The sequence below is a fragment of the Lonchura striata genome, chromosome 1A (assembly GCF_050655825.1).
Source record: "Lonchura striata isolate lonStrDom1 chromosome 1A, ASM5065582v1, whole genome shotgun sequence".
NCBI lineage: Eukaryota > Metazoa > Chordata > Aves > Passeriformes > Estrildidae > Lonchura > Lonchura striata.
Window position 1 is genome coordinate 27,999,907 of NC_140741.1, and position 23,496 is coordinate 28,023,402.

Genomic DNA, 23,496 nt, shown 5'->3' on the forward strand with positions numbered 1-23,496 from the left:
AATACTTTCATGTACTGCTGGCATTCAGGGCTGACTTGTGGTTTGGGCATACTCTTTAATTTGATTAAAGACATGTTATTTGTTAAGCTAAAGACCCCATGCAGTCTCTTGAGGGGCAGAATCTAAATGCTGTGACAAGGCTTTTTTCACTCCTAGAGCTGCTTTTAGCTCTGTTTTTGGAGAAAGTGCTATGGAGCAATATATAGAGATGACCCTGACAGGCTGAACATGTTACTCTTTATGCTGCCGAGGAATGGGAATTTGGAAGCAGCAGGTAATAGACTGGGGTAAGTACTGGACATTAGGATGGGCCTTTGAAGAAAAAAAGTCTTTAAGTCAGTCAGAAAACTGCACCATTGTGGTCAGCTGCCCACATAAAAATATTAACTTAGTAAGGTTTTAGGGAAAAAAAAGAGAAATAAGCAAAAGCCCTTTGGTCACTGGTCTTAATGCAAAGTCCCCTGTTGCAATCCTTCCACAGTTTAAATAGCCTCCCTTACAGTTCTTAATCACAGTTGTTATTTTTTTTACTTTTGTTGCTTTCACTTTTAAAACAAAACTTAGTCATAACAAGTTTCACTCCATTGTAGGCTAATCAGAAAAAAATATTCCCAGAGGCCTTTTGAGGAACAGAAATTACCAAGAAACTCCCCAGTCAGAAAAGGTGGCACATGAAGTATGATGCCTGGTTTCCTGTTTCTGTAGAGCCAGAAGTCTGTAATTTTGGCATCACGAGATTTTGGGGGGATCCTCTCTATTCAATTTTCAATTTTTCTAATCTTCTAAGCAAAAATGCGTGTGCAGGTAACAAAGAAACTTTCCTCAAAGGTGGAACTGAGCTCCACATGGTAAGAGCATTTAATAGCGTTTAAGGGCAAAACAAACACCATTAAAAAAAAAAAAGAAGACAAGTGCCTGGACAGTGGGGAAGAAGAGTATCAGCCACTTCCAGAAAGATGACTCTAGGGAAAATCCACACACCATTTTCAATGGGCTTTAGGCATAACTAGTTCACTGAGGGTTAACCAACACCACATGCAAGCTGCAGAACACCCCATCTAATGCAATTCTGACTACAGAAAGCTGTGTTACATCCAGAATATGAACACTTCCCTTCTGCATCTCCTTAACAGCTACAGGATGCCCAAAACACAAGACATATTATTCCTGATTTTCCCAAAACACTAAAGATTATATTGCATCTTACCCTGGCACGCTCCAAACTCTTTCTTTGTTCATGAAATGCAGCTGGACTTTTCAGAGCTGTGAAGAGAAAAAGCATTTAGAAAATTAATTAAAATTATGGAAGTTCTCTCACTGCACAACCCTTCAGGCCAACTAAGTTAACAAACACACCACAGCAACTGCCTCCTGCATCTTCCAACACACTGAGGCAGATCTCCAGCTGGTACAAAGCAATGGGAAGTGCCATACTCCATCTGACAGCACAGGGACACAGGAATTGATGTGAAATTTTTGTGGGCCACTGGAGAGTCTAACAAACGTCTACTAGTACACTCCTAGTTAAACTAATCACTGTTCCCAAAGTTGGGCCCAAGAACAAGATTCAAAAACAGCCCCCCAAAAAAGCTTTTAACAAACTTCAACGAAGAGTAAGATATCCAGGACCCTTGTGGGAATGGCTCTGAAACTTTGAAGAGGTCAAACTGTTAGAAGAATGAGGGACAATGCTAATGAACTGTAAATCCCCTTTACTATCTTGTAATGTCAAAGGAAGCTGCAAGGCTTTCCTGAATCTGGACCTGTGTTTTGTACACATGCAAGGACTGGCTGCAAACCCTGCAGGTCCACAGGACACATATACTGCTCCCTGTAAGAGGAGAACAGGGACGTTTAGAAAGAAAAGTACATCTGTCTATTGACAGAAAACCACAGCTTGAAGCATTAACTTCAGCTCTCCACAGAACTGACCTTCTCACCCCCTTGGGCCCTGTTTAAAACCAGAGCCAAAGTGGATCAGGTTTTAAGAAACTGATCCTCTGCTGTCCAGGACCACACTAACCCTGGAGGAATCTCTCGCTCTGCCTGGCTCCTCTGGAGCACACAAAGCTCACGTCTCACAGTAAAACCAGAGGGGTGGGGGGCTGATGGTGTCAGTAGCTCCTCACAGTTTCCCTGAAGCTGCAAGTAGCTTGTTTTTTTAAAAAAAACCACACAGTGGTTTGTATAAAGTAGCTGAACGGAGCATAATAATTTATTTTGATATTTCTAAAATACTCATATCTTAAACTGTCTGAATTACCATCAGCTAAACAGAAAAGTTAAAGAACTTCAGCCTTAAAGATAAGTTGCACATCTTTTGAAGACAGAAAACTAAGCTCGTAGAGTTAGGAACTCTGACATGTTGCATCTAGGTCCTGTGAAAAATAGTCTGCTGATATTATTTTTTATTTAAGACCAGTGATTAAGAATTTCTCAAATACAAGTTCATAATGAGGTCTTAAAATACTTAAAAAATAAAAACCCCTGCATACATGCACTGTAAGAAACTACTTCCAACACATCTGGAGCCTTCCACGCCCTTTCTTACAGAAACTTTTAAGACACATTCTGTGAAATATAGAGAGTCCGTCTGATACCAAGATGATTTTTTGCCTTTTCTTTTATATACCTTTTTTATCATTTTTATGAATTCTCAGTATTATTAGCACACCTACTTGTAATTCCTTAAGTCTGATAATTTAGCATTGTCCTAGTATTCTGTTAGGTCAGGAGACCAAACATCCTAAAGGCTTCGCAGCTGAAGGCCGGAAAGCCCTACACTATCTTGGGAAACCAAGGTCCTCCCTAGAACATATCCTGTAAACTAAAGGTTTGGCCCATCCAGGGGGGAATTCCTCAGATGGGGGAATATCACACCATTCATCCAGGCCTCCCACTGGGGCATCCTTGTTAGATATACTAATTTGTAAGGTCTATAAGTTGTATACGCTATCTATGGCGTGTATAAATTGCAACACACCCCACCTCAGTGAAGTGGTGCACTATAAGGATCCTTATTAAAATACTGAGGTGAAAAACCCTTATCCTTTATCCATATCTGGCTCTCAAGTTTTTAAGACTAGGGAAAGGCATCACTTCTAGGTTCACTTCAGTGGGGTAAGAAGTAGAATTCAGTGCACACGGCAGGAATTCCAAACATGCCAGCCATCATTGATGGGGTTTGGACTACAGACATGAATGAAGAATAATTTGTAGAATAAATTAACAATAACTGAAAACCACAGTGAGTGTGTATATAGACCCCTACAACAATGGGGCAAATATAGTTCCTGCTCAGATTAGTTGCATAAATCTGGTTACAGAGAGAAATCACCAGAGAAAGTTACCCAAGCTGTGAAATTCACTTTGAGATAAACTAGAGATATGGTAGGGATACTGTTTTGCAATAACTACAAAATAAGGTAAAAAACTTCCCCATCTAGCTGAGGCACTAACAAGGCCTCAGCTGATGCCTGCAATGAGGTGTCCTGGGCAGCCTGACCATGGCACTTCAATGAAGGGCAAGGAACAAACAATACTCTTTTCAAGCTGAGTGAGCTGCTTGTGAATACGCATGTGCTTGAACCTGAACATGCTTTCCTTTCATTGTGGGCATCTCACACAAAAGCAAAATAAAAGCTCAGGTCCACTTGGGCAAAGATAGCAAGCAACATTTAAATCTGTATAAATATCTACCCTGGAGGCAAGCGAAGCAGAATTCATCTTGAATCTTCAAAAGCTCTCTACCACAATGTGCAGACACAGCAGTAATTCTTTACTCTCCCTTCCCGCCTACCTCTGCTGTCAGTATGAGGCAGCAGATGAACTTTAAGTGACATTTCCCTCACCACAGCTAATGGTCAGAAAAGTCAACTGCAGGAGTTCAGCTGGTGTCACAGGTAGTCCAGGAAAACTCTTGCATACAGAAGAACAAAGCAAGAAAAGACTCCCTGAGTAGAAAAAAAGAAAAACATGTATGCATTTAATAGTAAGTAACACAGAGCTGCTACAGAATAGTCTTGTAAAGAACACTTTCAGTCTCTCATGACTAGTCCTCTGGAAACGTGCACTGGGATGTAGCTCATGTTGGACTGGCAACATGACAGAGGACTTCATATTTGACCTCTGAAAATGTCAAGAGGGCACAAATCCTTCACTGCTTCCCTCAGCAATCTAGGATGAGGTTGATATGTCAGAACAGGGTGTCTATTGTAAAATCATACTCCATTTGAAGTTAACTAATCCTTGCGCATTTTTTGGCTTTGAAATGACTACTTAGCCCAGAGCTGTGGAGCAACTCTGTTAACTTTACTACAGCAAATAAAAAAAAAGGAAAAATAATCCTATGAAGAACTCGGAAGCAATAAGGCTCTGGGTGAACTCTAAAGGAGAGACCCTAAAATATGCAGATATGCCCCTTTTCCAGCTCCTACCACTGCCCTTCTCAGCCACTTAGCACTGATCCCTGCAAAACTGTTCCTGTGCCTCATAACCCATCTGGCTCGTTCACCAGAGCGCTGCTTCATCCATTCCACTCAAAACTATCCAAACGGATAAAGCTGTACCGTTCTCAGCCATATCAGCTGTGGTGGCTTGTTCTGGCAGTGTATGTGAATAAGTGGCTGAGCTGGTGGAGCAGAACCTGTGCAAACCAGGGGGTGTGGGGCAGCATCCCCACTCTGTCCACAGCCCTTAGGACCTGAAGTATCAGATACAACCACAGAGGGTTAGGGATGAGGAAACTCCAATCATCTGATGCTTTCTGACTGCTCAGCCTGCATAAAATACACTAAACTATTCCTTACAGTAGTTTGTCTAACCTGTTCTTGGAGACCTCTGATGAAAAAATGTAATATTATTGCAGAGAAATTATCCCACTACACAAATGTTTTTACTATTTAAAAACCTTTCTGAATGTCTAACTTATATTTCCCTTCCTACAATTTATACTCTTTGTTCTCCACCTTACCTGCATACATTACAGAGAATGATTTATTTTCTTCCTCTTTGCATCTATCCCTTTTGAAAGCTTTGGTTCTCCTACAATCTTCTGATATACAAAATTACCAAAGCCAGTTCCCTTGTAGTAACATTATCCAGACCTTTGCTTATTTAGTCTCTTTTGGACTCCTTCCATTTAAGGTGCATTTTTGTTGAAGCCTAGGGTCCAGAACTGGGTACATATTCCAGCCTAGGCTTTACTGGCTGTTATAGAGTTAAATGATTATTCAGTAACACTCCTCAGCCACATGTCCCAGCCAGTTTGCCTTGTTTGTGTCCATAAAACAAACAACGTTCACTTGTGCTTGTCTCAAAATCCACTAAAGGTCTCCAATCCTCTTCTGCAGAGCTGGTACCAAGCCAGCCACTCTTCATCTTCAATTCAAGCCACTGACTAGGTGTTACAAAATGTAGACATTCTACCTTTTTCTTTCATTTTATTCTACAGTTGTTGGCTTCTCCAAACGTTGAGTCCCAGTCCCATCCTACTCCTATCCTACTAACCTGGAGCTTAATAAACACACAGACTGCTCCTTTGTTTATATCAAATCACTCAAAATACTGAATCGTGTCAAACACTGATTTTCTCCCTTCCCATCCCACCCAACAACTCTGCTCAACTTAACCTCCCAGTCTGACACCAAGCCTTTATTCCAATCCTGTTCACTCACAAGTTGCATAAGCAGCTTCAAGCAGTCCCAGCTTGCTTCCAAAAACATCAGGAAAGGCTGTTTCAAGAACCTTACTAAACCCAAGAAGTGCAAAAACATATTTAATACCCTGAATTCCCTGGGAAACATTTCAACAAATATTTAGTCTGCTGGTAGATCCAGGTTCAGTAATGATCTCTTTTTCCCCACTTTTCCATGTCCCACGTGTTTCTGCCTTGCCGCTGATGGAGAATTGGAGAATTGTACTGCATGGAGAGCTCCACTATGGAATTGTTGCCATGAATTATCTCCCACACCTCTCCATGGCACTTGACCTTCTCCAAACTTAACCCGAATCCTTCATCTAACTGTCCAGCTACCTTTGAGTGAGCCCTGATGAGAACAGAGTGCTGCCAGGGGAAAAAAAACCACCAAGCTTGCCAAACTACAACAGTAGTATGAGCTGTTGGGTTTTTGTTTTCCACTGTATGCAGAAAAGCAGTAGTTGCCAATGCATAAGTAACTTCTGCAACGCCCAATTTCAGTTAGGTTACCTCCTGCATGTCTTTTGATTTTATTTCTACATGACATGTACATAGCATTTTCAACCTCAGTAAGCTGCAGTTCCACTTTCTGCCCTTGTTCCTGTACCTAGGTCTGGGACAAAGCATGTCAGCCCTTGGTTATGCTGACAATATCATCTGTGGACTCTGCTCACAGTTGTTTTTCTTGAAAGAGTTATTTTAACCTGGATTGGTATGCTGGTTTACAGCACAGCTCTACAAATGATAGTGTCAGCAAAGCTGAGCACAACTGCCCTGCAAAGTCAGAAATGAGAGGCTGAGTTTAAGGCCAGCACTGTAGCAGGAGCCCCATCCTGCTGAACCATGGCCCCCACATCTTCAAATTGCCCCATCTACCACAGGAAAACAGCCTGGTATTACAAATGGCCCAACAAGCACTAAAAAAGGCTCAGTGATAGATGGGACAATAGCATCACCAATGGGGCTTGGGACAGCAGAGTCCAGCAGGTGATCTCCACTGAGCTGTTCACTCTTTTGTTGCACTTGGACAACTGTGCCAGTTTGTAACAGCTACTGTCAGGAGGATGAGTTTAACCCCTCACCTTTAGACGACTGACAGGACTTGATTTTCCTCATTGTTTCCAGTTTCCAGGCTGGCTAGCAAGGATCTCACAAAATTCCTACCACAAGCATCCTATTTCTTTAGTCTCTCTGCTGCCTGTTGTGGAGCATTTTGAGGCTTCATCCTCGGAATTCCTGAAGCATTAGCATCTTTGTGGCCACACCCTCATCTACCATGAGAAACCTCCCTGCACATCAATGATGCAACTGTTCTGTGCCTCCACCCTGCTTTAAAAATGTTGTAGCTGTACACTGCAACTGCGTTCTTGCATCTGACTCTCAAAACCAGGCAACAGCACACAAGACCGTCTACATTAACCCACACTTTTCCATACAAATCCCAGAAATGAAAGTTGCTAATCTTCACACAAAGCAATGTATTAATTCCTATGAAACAGAGTGAAAAACTGCAATGACTGAGTTCAGTGTTCCCCCAGTCCAAGCCACATTTTGCAGATGGCAAAGTGCAAATGAATCACATAACCACTGAATAGTTTGGCTTGGAAGAAACCGTAAAGATCATGTAGTCCCAACCCCCCTGCTATGGTTGCAGGGACATCTTCCACTAGACCAGATTGCTCAAAGTCCCATCCAGCCAGGCCTCGAGACACTGCTGCAAGGCATCAAACTGGCACTGCTATAAACAACAGACTGAATCAAGAATCAGGAATCAAACCCAAATCTTCAACATAACAGCAGAGACAAAAAGCTGGGCAAAATAGCCCAAACATTTCTGTTCAGGGTTTACCCCACAGTGTACAAAATCAGATTTTAGCCATGCAAAGATATTCGTATGCAGACCTCTGAGTTCCTGCTACCGAGCATGAGAAATAAGTGGAATCAGAATCACACTGAGACACTCTAAGAATGAAACACAGCAGAAGAGGACTGACCCAACTGCTGAGAAAAAGAGGTCAAAATACCCATGCACCCTGCATTTGCTTATACAGCTGACAGAAGACACTGAGGTTTGCACAGAACCAAACAGAGGGAAGAAAGGCAAAAGATCTGCACAGATACTCATAGCGCAAGTATCTTGTGGGAAGCAGAGGCTGCAAAGCCTTCTGTAACCAGTAAATCACTACTCGAGGCTATCAGACTTGTATGCTGACAGATGAGCTTTCCTTGGCCATAGTATCTAGCTCATCATAGACAACAATGTGATATTTGAACTGCAAACCAGTTGATAACACACAATGTAGAAAGGCTACAGCTAAATAGAGAATACTGAGTCAAATACTTTTCTCTTCAGTTAGACCCATTCCTAAGGGAAAGGAAAAGCCTTCCTTTGCTATGACAAAGAGAAGCTTATGTCATACCCAAACCCAAATTCAGACAGGCTGATTTAATTCAGAATGGCAGAAGGCCTTCTGCTGCAGCTATTCACCCCTGCTCTTAATCAAATTCTGGTTTCTCTCTCTTGTTTACTATGCTTTCGTAAAAAGATGAGATAAAGTGCTGCAAATAGGCTCGATGACTTCCTCCGTTGGTTGAGGGTGGGGCTCCCACCCATGGGATTTGCTAAGAGACACAGAACTTGATCCACAGAGCAAGGCAGTAGCACTTTCTTCCTCCCCTCATCTTCATCACACTTTCAAAAAGCATTTCTCACAGCAAGGAAGAAAGAGGTATTAAAAAACTTGGTCACATGTACAGAAGGGTTTGTCATCTTGCTAGTGGGGCAGTGTCAAAGAGCTGCTGCTGTGTGTTGCAGAAATATGAAAAGGGGCTGGAGAATACACAGCTGAGAGAAGAGAGATCTCCATCAGCATCCTTTTCTCCATTTGCAGCTCTGGGGAGTTTCTCATTGAGGACATAGAACTGATCAGAATTCTTGATACCCTACCCCAACACCAGTAAATGACCTTGGATTAAGGCTAAAATATGAGTATCAAGTTAAGGTAGGAAAAGAAGCCACAACTGGCTTCTGGTAAATCTTGATTATTCAAATTCCAAAATACATACATTCAGAAAATTAAAAATTAAGACTGTCATAAAGAAGTCAGTGCAAATATGTTTATGAAGATAAGAAACATATCTCTGGCATTCAAACAAAGGCAGCTTGCCCTTCAGTGACATTCTTCAATGAGGATGTTATTGTGATTGAAGGATTATGAGTGCTCCTAGTCCCAAACAGATGAAAGGCTGCAGAAAGACTCCTTCCCATGTTGCTGCTGTTGCCAGCACTGCCAAAGCACAGCATTACAGATACAGTGCTGCAGCTTCACTGAGTCTTCCCCACTGCCCAGCTTTTCCAGTCAACAGAGACACACACAGAAAACGGCAGCCAAATTAAGTCCCTGTTAGCAGACTGGTGAGCCCCAGGCTGCTGTGGAAGCCAGAGCTGAGGTCCTGCCTCCCTGACACCTGCCTCAGAGAGCCAGCCCTTCTCCTGGGTCAGCATTCTGAACCTGCACAGCATACCAGTTCACGCAGCTGTTTTCCCCAGGAAGAGCTGCTTTCCAGCTCCCTGCATTGGGCTTGCTCTGGCTGCTGAAGCACACAGGCAGGGGGAACTGTGGTACCCTGCCTCAGCTCACTCACCATGGAGGCACTCACCAGCTGAGCTGCTTCCAACGCCTGCACCAGGCACTGCTCCAAAGCCCACTTTCAGCAAGACTGTCAGTAACTTTAGTACAGCAGTATCCCACTGATGATGCAGCTGAAAAGCCTAAAGGTTTGTCACAGTAAACATGAAATTACTGGCAGAAAGGACAAAGATTTTTCCAAGGCCCAACACTGAGTTAATTTAAAATCTAACATATGTGCAATTTCTCAGAAAGTTCATCCTCTTTAGAAGCAAAATAGAAATTGTCACCCATGGTAACAGTTATCAGATCTGTGAATGAGTATGGCTACGGCTTTGTGTCAAAAAACATTTACAGCAAATACAAATAATGTATAATCTGCTCCATCCATCACCATTAACTCGTGGCATTCAAAAGACACTACCTAAATCCTGAAATAAAAAAAGGCAAAGCTTCATTGCAATCAGGATTATACCACCTCTAATCTGGAAAGGAAAAGGGAGACAAGGAACTTGTATAAGGAACCCTTTAATCCATGAATTTGTAGACCAGATTTCACGCCTGTTTCTTGCATGGATAATTGGCCTTTTCATAATCTTCTGATAACGTTCCAGAGTGCCCAGGGTGAGAAAGGTAGGGGGTCACAAAAAGGAGAGACCATTCTCAGACAACAAGTAAGAATGAAGCCAAGACAACTGTGGGAACACAAAGGGAAAAAACTGTATTGCCTATCAGACTTTATTCCCCTGAACTATTACATTTCTCTTGCAACTGGCAGAGTTAATTTTTTTATCATGGCAGGGATCAAGGACCAAATGCAGCCTATCAAACACCTGAGTATGGTCTTCCTTCTACAGCTTCAGAAAGGGCAAACAGCACATTTCCATCATAACACAATGAACTTTATTACTCCAATCATGCCTTATTAATCACAGATCATATAAACACACGGAAAACACGCTCAGACAGCTATCTAAAAATACAAGCAAAGCAAATGCAGTTATTAGTCCTCTGACAATGAGACTCTCAGCTTAAATGTACAGACAGCCTTCTACACACAAAGCCTGAAGGCTTTGAATTTGTGCTCCAAGAAAAATTATCAAAGTTAAATAACCACCAAATAATTCCTGGGAGACAAGTTAGAGGTATACTATCAAATTAAAATAAAACCAGTTACAGATTTCTATGCAACACACCAAAAAGAGAAAAAATGTAGAGGACAGCTGCAAGAGTCCTCTACATTCCCCCCCACCCCTATTTTTCCCTATTTTTTCTCCTTGCTTAGTGTTCTAGTCTTACTCTCAGAGCATGATATTGTATATATTAAAAGTATAGCTACAGCTTTATTTACAGTCCACATATATGTTTTTAACTCCTTGTCCTAAACAAAATTACAATTCCAGCTTAAAAGCATGAAAGAGAAGCAGCTGCCAATGCACAGAACAGCAGACCTAAAATGGCAGGGAAGTGAAAATTTGTATTTTTGCTTTATTACTATAAATACATTCCATAAAACTGCAGGAATGTCACTACAAAGATCTGGTATGTAAAGCGGTGAGAGAATGACGGGGACACGTTACGTAGCAGGAAGAGATATTTCAGGGTGTTAAAGCAATGGGTTTAGCTGCAGCTCTAATAGAACACACCACAACCTTGAAATGTCGGCTGTGTAGCCACACTACAACAATTCCAAGTCAGTCGAACTCCACGCAGGCATAGCTGTTCATCTATCCTGGCCCTTATGTAGAGGACAAAATATATCTGAGGCATGAAGAATTGCCCCTGAAGTCACCAGCATGATGGCAGAACAGCTTGTACCATGAAAAATACTGCACCTGCAGGTTACTGTCACGTTCCAACAGTTTGCTGCCTCTTCTTTCTCTGACCAACACAGAAAGATGCTCCAACTTCACAGTTAACAGTTAAACAATTTATAAAACTTTTTTTTGCTTTTGTTTTGTTTCTGTCATTTAGTATGTTTTACTGTAGCTATTGTATGTAACAGGAACCAAAGGTTGATAGGTCTCCTCCAATTAGCATACACACACTAAATCGACAAGAATCACAATAAGAAATAAGAATAAATAAGAAAATAGGAACATTAATATTAATTATAGAGCCATGCAGCAATAAAGCTAGAAGTGCATAATTTTTAAATATTTAAAAATTATTTTTTTCTAAACTGAGAAGCTGCTAGACTATCAGGTAAAGGCTAAAGCAGAAAAAGCATTTTTAGCTACCCTACACAAACACAAGTGTGGATGTATGGCCAAATCTTGGGGTTGAGATATTGAGGTCTAGAGACATGATTTAACCTTAGAAACTCACATGTGGCAAGCAGTCTGCTTCCCAAATTCAGTATCTCAAAGATCCTTAGGTTTGTGTGATGGTATCTGTGCTGGATGCAGAAGACCAGTTACTACAAACTTCATCTAGATGATGACCAACACTGACATGCCAAAGCATCACCTGTGTTCTGCACTCTTAAATCGCCAGCTGTCTCCAGTAAATACCAATTCCTTCAAAGTTCATTCCAAGCAATGTCTCACAGACTCCCAAAAAAGCAAATACTGCATTTTAGTTTTATAACAAACATTACATTTTGTCCACAAATCCCACTGCTAATAAAAAATGCAGCAAGTGACATGAAAGGCCTAATGAGATGATAATCATTAGACTGCCTGCTGTATTAGTCATTCTAATCATGTGACATGTTGTAATTGAACCTTGGTAAGCTCCCCTCATGGAGTCTGAGGATAAAATACACTCTTGTACTCTGAAATAAGCTCGAGAATCCAGCAGGCTACACATCCCAGCAAAAACTGCATCAGAATGTTGGTAGCACAGAACCTAGGGCATGGAAACACCTCAGCACCTGTTAAAGCAGTCCCATTATAATTTCCAAGCACAAATTCCATCTTCTTTGGATCTACAGTGTTCTGCATCCCAGAACACAAACATACAGAGGAGTTGGATGTGGGCACAAAAACTGGCAAACATCAGATATACTGAAGTGAAAAAGAAGCTCCTGGAAATTCTCAGCCTGTACAGCATTCTCCTTCTAGCTTCCAGTGTAGGTGATGCCCTTTTCAAAGGACACTTGTGCCATTTTTCAGAGACTCACACAGCACTATTAAAGAGAAACACAAGGCACATTCCCAGAAATTATCTACTTCTGCTTTGCCTGCTTGGATAGATGTGATGGTCAAAACAGCTTTCCTGCAGGATTGTGCCATATGACAACCTTGCATTCTTGCCTGTGTTTAGCGTTTGCAGCCAGAAGCCAAAGATCACAATCCTAATGGATAAAACAAACGGCATGTAAAGTTTTAAATCTTGTAAAAGAGAAAAAGAGCCATATATTTTGCATAACAGAGTATTGCTACATTTGCCAAATGTCTTTCCCCTAAAACTTTTTGCTGTTTTAGTTGAAGATATTTTCCACATAACTTTCTACTCATTTGTGCATTAGCTACTGTTTTAAACACTGTCTGCAAGACTGAAAAATGGAGTGTTTAATATTCCCCCAAAAAACCTTACAATAGCCATAACCTTTAAATTTGACACTAAAATGACAGCACCTGACTGTTCTACAGCACAACAGAGTTCAAAGAGTTGAGCACAGAGAGCAGATTTTGTATAACTTGTATTCTGTGAGGACATGATGAAAATCATCTCTCAGCTACAAAAAAATGCAAATAATAAAAAGGCTTGTCTATTTTCACTGTTAAAAAATAGACCAAAACCTGAATAAATATAAAAATCCAGCTTTCCTTTTTTCAAGATAACATCATTCTAACTCAGATCACAGATATACCAAGTGCAGGTGAAGACTTGCTTCCCACCATTTTTTCTAAGAGCAATTGAAACTTTTAATCTTGAACCAATGAATCCTGCTACTAGTAAAAGATTACACAAAGTGGTAACAGAAAGCAAGAAGAATTAATGAAGCACAAAACACAATTATTTTGAATCCTCTTTCACTGCCTATAAATGTTTTATTTCTTACTACAATACACTAATCTTTCAGTGGAGCAAAGACCCACTGTAGGTGGCTGGTGGGTTGGGAAGGTTAAATGAGATTAAGTGTACTTGGTAAAAAAATGTTGAAACATTTGTCTTTCCACTCTACCATATAAACAAAATTCCACATGGGACAAAATAAGCAATTCACAGTTCTGTTATGAACAAGCACAGCAGGAGTAGCATAACTCTCGCTCTTACTTTAAGGTGACACAAGGTGTCATCTCCCACTCCTCATATTTAAAGTGTCCAAAAACCTTGTGTTGATAGAAGCCTGCAATGAAATTTCACTTTTAGGCCACCAATTTGCAAAATAAATCTTATGTGGGGTTTAGATTCAGTCAAGAGAACCAAAGGTATCAATGGGAGTTTGCACAGTACCATAGCTTGTAATGTAGAACACAACCTTTCACTTCTCCCACACTTGCCTCAGGGATTTTTCCATGGCTGTTTGCCTCAAGATATACAGGAACTGATATGTATCACAGGCTAATCCAAAGGAACATGTAGGAAAGCACAGTAAGACCAAAACAGAAACAAAGTTGATGCTGAGGAAGTGCCATCCCCACTCTGGACGTGAAGGTAACAGACAAGCTGTAGTCTGGTCCCATGGGCTGAATGCATATTAGCTCTAGGCAGAATATTTTCCACTTTACTTTCATTCCAACTTAATCCAGCTCTCAAACTTCATTTTATGGCACAAAGCAAGGCACAGCAGGCAGGTGCAATCAGGGGCTTTACTTCAAAAACACATTCCTGATACAAACTGTAATGCAGATAGAACTGCAACCATCACAGTTCTTTCAAGAGTGTTAAGACTCTCCAGATGGAAAATAAAAGAAAGAAAAGAAGCCAACCAGCATCTGACATGGAAACAGCACTCCAGCTCTTTTAGTTCAGCACCAAAGCATCCTCTGGATTCCAACTTTCATACTTTTGTTGAATCATCATGAAGGACCATGTGGGCTTGGTTCTTGGCTAACAAACTTGAGAGGGACACAAAAGATCAGCACAGCCATGTCCAGTAGCAGATGACAGCAGAACAAGATAAAGTACCTCAATGTTTTCACAGACAAGAGGTACAGGCCAGAGAAGAAAGGAAGAAAGAATACAGGATACTTGCATATTCCCAGCCGTGAAAAAAAGTCTGTTCTGGAACTCCAGAAAGTAGATGTAGAGTTGTTGTGGTGCTGAGATGCTTTCTGAAGGAACACAGTCCCAAGTCATCCTCTGTACTTCTCAGGTTAAAAATGGGAATTTTTTTTTTCTTTACATATCACAATTTATCTCACATATGATCTTCTCTTCAAAAATTGCCCAGACAAATTACATTTTAAACATTTCCCTACGCGTGGTTATTTCCAGCTGGCAGGTATGGGTAAATGATACCATTACTTGGGAGAAACTAATTTCAAATCATGTTTAGAACAGATGTGTTAAAGTGGGTTTTCTCCACTGCAGAAAGGACCTTTTCATGTGTTGCCAATATTTTCACAAAGTGCTTTTCTTTGGTCCATCACAAAACTCACATGTAAGAGATAAAAATGAAGCAATTAAGGGCACAAATCTGCAAAGACTAGTAATTTAGACTATGTTTTAAATAAATTTAAGACTCACTAATTATTCTGGGTGCCTTACTTGAATTACTTGCAAGGGCCTCATTTTCAAAAGGCCTGTAAAACAGACCCCTCTCAGGAATCACAAGTTTGGCCAGGCACACTTTGAAGAAAGCCAGTACTGAACACAAGTTAATAAAGTATTTGCATACATATCCACCTAAAGCAGGACACCACAAAGAAGTCAGGAACACCTTCTTCTGAGAAGCATTAGTGAAAAGGCAGTCACTGGGACACTAGTCTTTCATCCAAAAGCAAGTAAGTGTATTCTGTAGAGGCTCGTATACAAGCTCCGCAGATTAAAAAACAGACAACAGGTATGATATATCCAGACAGGACAATCTTTTCTTTCTGCTTTGGTAACACAATTTTAAGCAGGGGTCCCAGAAACCTCTTAAAGAACATTACTGTCATTCTGCAAGCCTCTTCAGCTGACAGAGTGCTGCTGTCAAGTTCTGTTCATTCAGTCAGAGAGCTGACAGTCTAACCTTCAGCCCTCAGCAAAGTCTAATTCACAGCACTGTGTCATATTACAGTGTGCACCCAAGAAACAGAAGAAATGAGAAAATCCTCATTACTATACCATCTTCAAGTAAAGCTTCTGAAACAAGGCAGCAGAAAAGCTTTTGAAAGAAGAAAATACATATCTGATCCACTGCATTTTACTACAGCTGTTGCGTGAAACTGAGAGGACCTCAAAAATAACACATTTGCTGTGTGGTCTTGCTTCAAACTGCTACCTATAAGTCATCTAGTTCAGAGGTACCAAAGCATGACAAAACTATTTGTAAGACACCTTTTTTGCATTTTTGGGGGAAGGAGGGGAGCAAAACAGAAAAATACCTTCTCCCATGCTAATCTGACACTGAAAGCTTGGCTTTAGGGTAGAGCCTCTGTGTTTACCCAGAAAAGTACACGTTCTCTGCCTGCACAGATTTTGCCTTTCCCTGCAAGAAGGGCAATGGCTGATGCCCATAGGGCTCATTCTATCTGGTTTATAGCTACAAACATAAAAGAGGGTCCCTTGTTGGTTAACATCTTGTACACCATGCCTGGTTTTGCTCAGTTTATGGAATATGTACACACAAAGTTGCAAGTGCCTCAGAGGTCTGGGGAGTTGCCACACTGTAACAACAGAAACTGCAGAGGCAGGAAGCCTGTTACAAGAGTGATTACCGGCATGGGTTAAGTATATAAGGCACATCTAACATGTTCTCCAGAAGATTGTGCACTGAGATGAAACACAAGCCTTGTTTTGCAGTACAGTGACACTTGCAGCCATTGCTCTCTTCCTCAGTATCAGAGGTGGCACCAACACTTCAGAAGGACCAGGCTGGGTGGGACAGGGTGGGGCTCTCACACACGATGTGTTCCATGCAGAAGCAGAGAACCTGACCTTTCGAATCATATGGGAAACCATTCTCCACCAAAAAACATGCATAAAACCACCAGGGCAAAGAATTGAAGTGGTACTTACGCGGCATGATCCCTTGGCTCACCAACTCCTCCCGCGTGCGTCGCTGCTGGAGCTTCAACTGCAGCACTGCACGACAGCAGAGAGAAGGGAAAGAAGGAAACCCATCAGTGCAAGAAACAACTGAAGAGACATTTTCAAATGCATCTTGTTTTCTTCTTTGGATGCCAAGGCACTGGTGAGCAACAGAAGGAAAATACCCCCCCTCCCACCCTGCTGCCCTGCCCTGCTGCAATTGCAGAAGTGGCCCCCAGCAGTCAGGTTTCCGTAGGCTGCTGCAGCCAGGGGGAGAGGAAGTTGCGCAGGGTCTTGGCAGGGTGATAAAAATCCACAAACCAGGCCTGTTTCTCAGTTCTTTCTAGAGCACCAACTGCGTTCCAAACCATTAATATTAAAAAACAAACAAAGAGAAACACCAGCTGACAGTCCTCCAATAAACACAGAGTGACACCCCAGCTGCTAATGACTCCTGAAAACTCTAATTACTATGTGCAGATTAAACGATATGTCAAAACTGTTGGTCGTTACTCTAAATTACAAGGCTGATTTCCTTCCTCAGATCGGAAATTCACCTTCAGAAATGTCTTGTGAAAGTGAAATTCCACGGATACATCTAGAAGTGTCCTACTACAAAAGGAATCCCCTTATCACTAGAATTTTTCCTATTTATTTTAGCATAACAGAACATATTAATGACCTGTGTGAAATGCAGTTGGCTGGGTTTTTTTTTAGTGCAAATCCCTGGAATAGTAATAAATTCAACATTTAGATTATAACAGCAGCTTCCCTTTAAACTATACAATCAAAGCAACATTCTAGATTGTTCTTACAGTCAGACACCTTCCATATGAAAGCAACCTTTCAAAATTGAAGAAAAAATTCATATGAATGTGTAGTCACACATGTCTCAAAATAGGACAACCTGAGTATCACTGAATCCTATTTGCAATCAAGCCCAAACTCCTAAGCAGGCTCAACATAAAATATTATAAAATGAATGGCAATGCATCTCATCTCCCCTGTTTTAATTTGAATTTCTCTTATGCCTTTTTTATAGTCCACATAATGAAAGTCCATACAAATGTAGTGGAACCACTAAACAGCAAAACTGCTCTACAATCTAACTATACAATCTCATTATAACCCTTATGTCTCCTTTCTTAAGTACTTTGTTTGTCCAGTACATTAATTTCATACATTATATCAAAATTCATATTGTACACTCCCTAAAGTAGAGATCAAAAAATTTAAGAAAATGGTATATTTTTTCTACTACAGACATCATCACATTTTACCTGTTTCTTTCAACCTTCTATCTGCAGTTTGCATTTGATTAAGATACATCATTCAATATGGGTTCTGGCCTTCATATGTATAAAAACAGAGATCCATCCCTTCCTTTCTATGGTTGATTCCGTAGCACCTAATCATCCTCACTTAAATCACACTTAATTTTCTTCTTGGATTTTTCTAGCTTCCATATCCATTGACTCTTGATGTACCTTTCTCTGAAACTGTTCATGCAGTGAGACGAGTACCTCCTACCAGTGGAAATACCTCTGTGCACACAGTGTGCAAACAAGTTACCTCTCTTCTGTTTCTCAAGACAAACTATGATTTCTTAATATATGCATTCTGAGCAGGAAACTACTTTCTTTTAGTACATGGAAGTGAGAGAGGGGAGGAGGATGTACAGAGCACCATGGTAATGCTGTGTGGGATCAGCCAAGAGCCAGAAGGAGGAGGAGGGAACAGAGAGGGGAAGGAACAGGCCCTTCATTTGGCTGTGAAACTGCAAACAGAAGTGGTAGTTCCAGACTCTTCCTCCCACCCAGCATGAGATCGCACTCCGACTTCTGTGCTAGTGTGAGGGCTAGCACAGCTCACAGCCCGCCTGCTCACAGAGCTTCTCACTTGCTGGATTCCTTTTGAGGTTATCAGAACCCAAATCTTGATCTAACACCTTGCTGAGAGGGACAGTGTCAAATCTCTCACTCTCCCCATCACCTCTCATTCCCCCTGACCAGTGGCTGGACTCACTGACACAGACCACAGCCCAGTCAAAACAGGCACCAGTTTTTGCATTTTGTGAGTTGAAGAGGATAACCACATAGCCAGGAGCTGTAGTGGAACAACAAGACCCCTGGTATTTGCCAGCACTGAAGGTGGGACGTGGACTTCATCCTTCCAACAGCACACTGACACTAAGTGATTTCTGCTTCGTTAGGAGCAGGCCATTGAATCTCTTACTGCATGGCATTACTTCCCCTACTGAGCCCATATATCCATACCCTAAATTAGCATATCTTACTAAATGTATACAGGCAAGGCCCAAAGCTATAGCATCAGGTCCATCACCCTAGCAGATAATCTCATTATTACTCATGTATTCGATTTACACATCTAGTACCGTATGTTAGCTCTTTCTGCCACTTACTTGCTACAACCATCTACCTTCCCTCCCATTTCTAACCACACCTACTGGTTCCTTTTACCTCTCATCCAGGGATTTCCATCTAAAAGCTTCCCCACATAGGTGTGGCTGTCATTTGCTCCTGGGTGCACACCTGCATTGTCACCTGTATTAATGTGCATTTTGCTTAACTGTCTCAGTTTGCCTAAATGATCTATACTATTTTTTTTAATGTCACAATTTATTCCTCCACTAGTATTTGTTCTGTCCACACTGTTACAGGCTCTTGCATGTGTTTCCAGACTGTACCGGGTTGAGCTCAACCAGAAATACTTTTCTGCTTTCTATTATTACAGCCATTCTTAATCCAATTAAGCAATACTTCATTAAATTCAAATATACTTCTTAAAACTAAAATACACTATGCTACTAAGTTAAAGATGTTATAAAAGTCTGTTGCACCTAGACAAAACCTCTAGCAACCAAATTTCACTTATCCAAATGACAGATTCACATTTGAGCAGACCTGTTCTCACAAACTGAAAAGCTGATCAGCGTGATTATACTGCTATTCTTATACCACCTGAATTCTTGATCAAATTTTCCATCATTTTTTTCCTGGAACTGACAGCAGATGAGCCACTCTTTACTCACTCACCCTTTGTCAGCAGTAATGCAAAATGTTATCGGTCTTTTGCTCTTCTGAAGTCTCCATGCTGTTCCCAGATTTATTAAAAATTACTCTCAGTCAGACTGCTAAAAACTTCATCAAATGACTTAAAATTACCCTCCTGACTGCAGCCTCCCTTACAAATCTTTTCTAAAGATATCTTATTTCTTTATTAGTTATCATCTACTACCTGTTTTCTCCACCCATTATATGCACCTTTTACTTTTAAACCCTATGTCCCTTCTCAGCAAGAAACTAGCAACTGTCAAGTGAATTAAACTGAAGAACAGGGGGAAAAAGTAATTTTCAGGACCTTTTTTATAAGCACTAAGTAGTTCCTGGGATTTATGAATGTCTATACATACTTATTAAGCACAAGTTATAATCAGACATAAAGTACTTTTTTTTCCCCAACACAGCTTATTTTTGTGGCAGGGAGGAGGGCAAAAAGGATTATTTCAGTTCACTCCTAAATACATTTTGGCTTAACTAAGTACTTGGAGTTCCCAATGCCATTTCATATATTTAGGAGATCACCTGTTTACATATTCAAGTGTGTGAATCCTATATATAGATTAACAGATGTCCCAAGCACCAGTCCAAGGCTGTTGTACATGGAGCTCAGCCAAAGGTCTAGAATGACCAGAGAAATTCAAAGCTACTCTAGGACAGAATGAAGTGCAAGTCTTTCAGTCACTAATGGACTATGTGCTCTTTCCTTTATCCCTGTACTTAACCTGTAAATTAGTCTTCAAATTAAGAATAAATCAGGTCATACAAAGATCAGTGTATAACTGCTGGCTAGAAAATAAGTTCCAAACTGGTGCCTTTCTACTATATGCAATATTTTGAGGAATTTGTTTGCTTGCAGATTTTTTCACTCTAAGGTGGGCAAACCTTATTTATTTCACAAGTATGAAAACATTCTAAATTAAATTTTGAACAATGTTTTCATATCACTAATGGAGCATTTCAAGAATTAGTAAAACACTCCAGAGAAATCTGGGAGCTAAGATAGAGGATCACTGCCAGTAGTTTAGGAGGGGTGGAGGAGAACTGTGGTGCCTGGGAGATGTATTAAATGACAAATAATATTGTGATACAGCTACTACCAACAGAGTCACCCTATTAGTAAAATACAGCATGTCATGATTATTCTGTGTTCATCTTAGCATAAAACTCTCTCAACAAGGAACCCACAGGCATATACCAGGACCACCTACTCACAGCAGGTGGCAGCTGAGATTTAACAGTATATAATTAATATGAAGATCTTGCACCCATAGGGGCACTTTCAGGACAGCTCCAGCCTTGGTGGTAGTTCAGCAGTGCATTAGTAGTAAGCAGAAACAAGAACAAATATCTATGATGAGCTAAGTTGTTTTTTGCAGCTCATTACCTATATCTGCAGCAGCATGCCTGCCCTTCTATTTCTACACCTCACTGCATTTAGTAGTTTGACTAGAACTGCTGCAGAAACTAGACTGCAGATTTTGCATCTCAGCATTTCAACAGAGAAAAATGTAATTAAAATCTTTTTTCAAAGACTGTCTCACATACCAGGACAGGTTTGTGACAAGAAATTAATAAAACACTCTGCATTTCCTGTTTTTTAAAAACTGTAAGAAGAAGTGCACAGCTGTGAACTGTAGCTTGTGGTGAGACCTTATTGAATACAGACTTACTACCAAAGGGAGTCTGTGCTCACATTTCTGCAAAACCTTTCCTGCTAGGAATCCCAAGCGATATTTAAGGTCACCCAACCAAGGTAATGATTAAGCACAGCCATATGGTGGATTTACAACTGGGACAGCATGAGCAGCAGTGCAGATCAGGAAGGAAGGAAGGCTGCTAGAGCCAAAAGAAACCCTATAGAGTGACTGAGGGAGGCAGAACTCCCTGGAATTCAAGCTGGGATATCCATGCAAAATGGGAGAGTCCAAGACACAAACTGTGTATTAACAAGAAAGGCTGTGTGCTCACAAACATGATTTATCAATTTTGTAAATTCAGTGACAGCAGTCTGCCTGATAGAAGAATTCATCCTTGCAACCCAATAAATAAACCATGTAATTAAGAAGCAAAACTGCTGAAGAACAAGTGAAATTAGCCTAACTTCATTATCTAAGTTGAGGAAAGTGCAAGCGTAAGTAAAGACAGTAAAAAGCAATTTAATGCTGAATAATTTGTACATTGTTCAGCACCTCTGGAGAGCCCATTTTGAAAGCACTGAGTGGCTACAGCATCCTCTTGACTCATAAGGAAGCACTAATACAGCATGGGCTGCAATAGGAACTTCACAGTTAGCTCAACACCTCTACCTTTCTGCAGTGTCAGAAGAATTTCAGGAGAGTTTTCACTGGCCCAGCACTGAGCAGGTCTGACCAGGTTTACTTTGTGAGGGTCAGAGACTATGGACTAAGATGTGCCTCTAGGCCACCATCTGCAGCCCAGGCATACTTTCCAATTTTTCAGTCCAGTTTGTTTAACACGATATACAAGCAACTTAATTATAATATGCAACAATAAAAAACAACTCTGATGACACAGAGTATTTGCTGAACTAAATTGGCACAGTTGTTTGTGCAGAACTGGAGCCTCTACCTCAAATCACAGTGCTATGTAACCATTGCTCTGAAGGATGAAGCCACCTTTTCACATACCATTCAGCCAGCAGCCCTTCTAATTGCACTCAGAATAGAATTTTTTTCCTACTTTCTGATTAAATAGTCACATTTGACCAGAAGCAAATGCCGAATTCAGCCTTTGAATATGCAGCACATCAGCTGTTGTTTTCTGTGGAAGCTATATCCTACTGAATTCAGTCCCTTGGAGATGTGGTAAGAAAACCTTTCCCTCACACCAATAAATGGTCTCTGAGCATTTTTCAGCTCTGCCAGCTTACAAAACAAATGTTGACTTGCATTAGATTTTTTTCCATGCTTCAACAGGAAGCCAGATTAGATTTACCAGCAAGGGCAGCATCTGTGAAGCTCCAGTTGCAACACCTTTCTGTGCAGAAGCAGCCAAGGGCTGTTAATGTACCAAATTATGTGAAGGTACACAAGAAGGTGTAAGAAAAAAACAACTGTGATAGTTTGTGATCAATGAGTGAGAATACAATGGTCAAAATTAATTTTCAATCTTAAATTGCTGAGGTGGATTACTTCATCTGTTTTAGAGCTGCATTTTTCTCGTGCTGTTGACAACATACCCCACACCACACAGAATGTGCTAGAAAACAAAGAAAAGCAAAATTTAAAGGCCTTTTTTTAAAGGTAATTTTCTGAGCCTAACAGCATTTTAATCCACTAAATCCATTTTATTCCCCACTGCTGATGGGGAATACTTGCTGGCTTTGCATTTAAGCAGACTGTGCAGTTAACAGAGAAGCATTTAAGTGAAGCAGACTGTAAATGACACCCAAACTGCAGGGATTATATGACAGTTTGCTACCCTGGGAAGGGGATGCCAAAAATTCATGTCCCTCTGTGGGGTGAAGGAGAAGCAGCAGACACACTGTTGATCCTCACAATTTGCAAGCATCCACTGTTATTGGGAGCAGCAGCCGTACAGTTCTGTTCATCTCAATGCATTTTAAAGAATAGCTTGAAGCAAGTCTGCACAAAGGGAGAGTTAAGCAGAAGTTTATTTCTTTACTCTTTGAGACTATCTCACATTCCACTATGTCTTTTCTCTACTGAAGCAGCAAGGACTGCTATTAAAATGCAGGCAGCTTCCTCTGCTCTTCCTTAGCAACCATGCTAGGGAGAAAATGAAGTTTGGAAGAGTAAAGAACAGAAAGAAAATTTGGTTTGGTCTCACAACAATCTTTCACACTAGAGGCAAAAGCCACTTATTTACATTCATGCTGTGGTCTTCCCTCTGTGAGAAGTAAGACTGGAACCTCTCTCCCTACACCTGAAGAGGAGGCCTGTGAAGTAGATCCTGAACAGGAAACAAAGAGGGATGA

The 23,496-nt window shown here is 40.9% G+C and overlaps 1 protein-coding gene across 3 annotated transcripts in view; it reads right to left on the bottom strand.

Annotated features, from left to right (window-relative positions):
- The window catches only part of MRTFA (myocardin related transcription factor A), a 95,808-nt gene that overhangs the window by 13,912 nt on the left and 58,400 nt on the right, over positions 1–23,496 (bottom strand). For all 3 annotated transcript variants that reach the window (XM_085570396.1, XM_085570399.1, XM_085570397.1), the window contains 2 exons: positions 16,444–16,509; positions 1,208–1,263 (listed from right to left, as the gene is read on the bottom strand). In XM_085570396.1, coding sequence (XP_085426522.1) covers positions 1,208–1,263; positions 16,444–16,509 — 122 coding nt within the window. The remainder of the gene's footprint in view (positions 1–1,207; positions 1,264–16,443; positions 16,510–23,496) is intronic.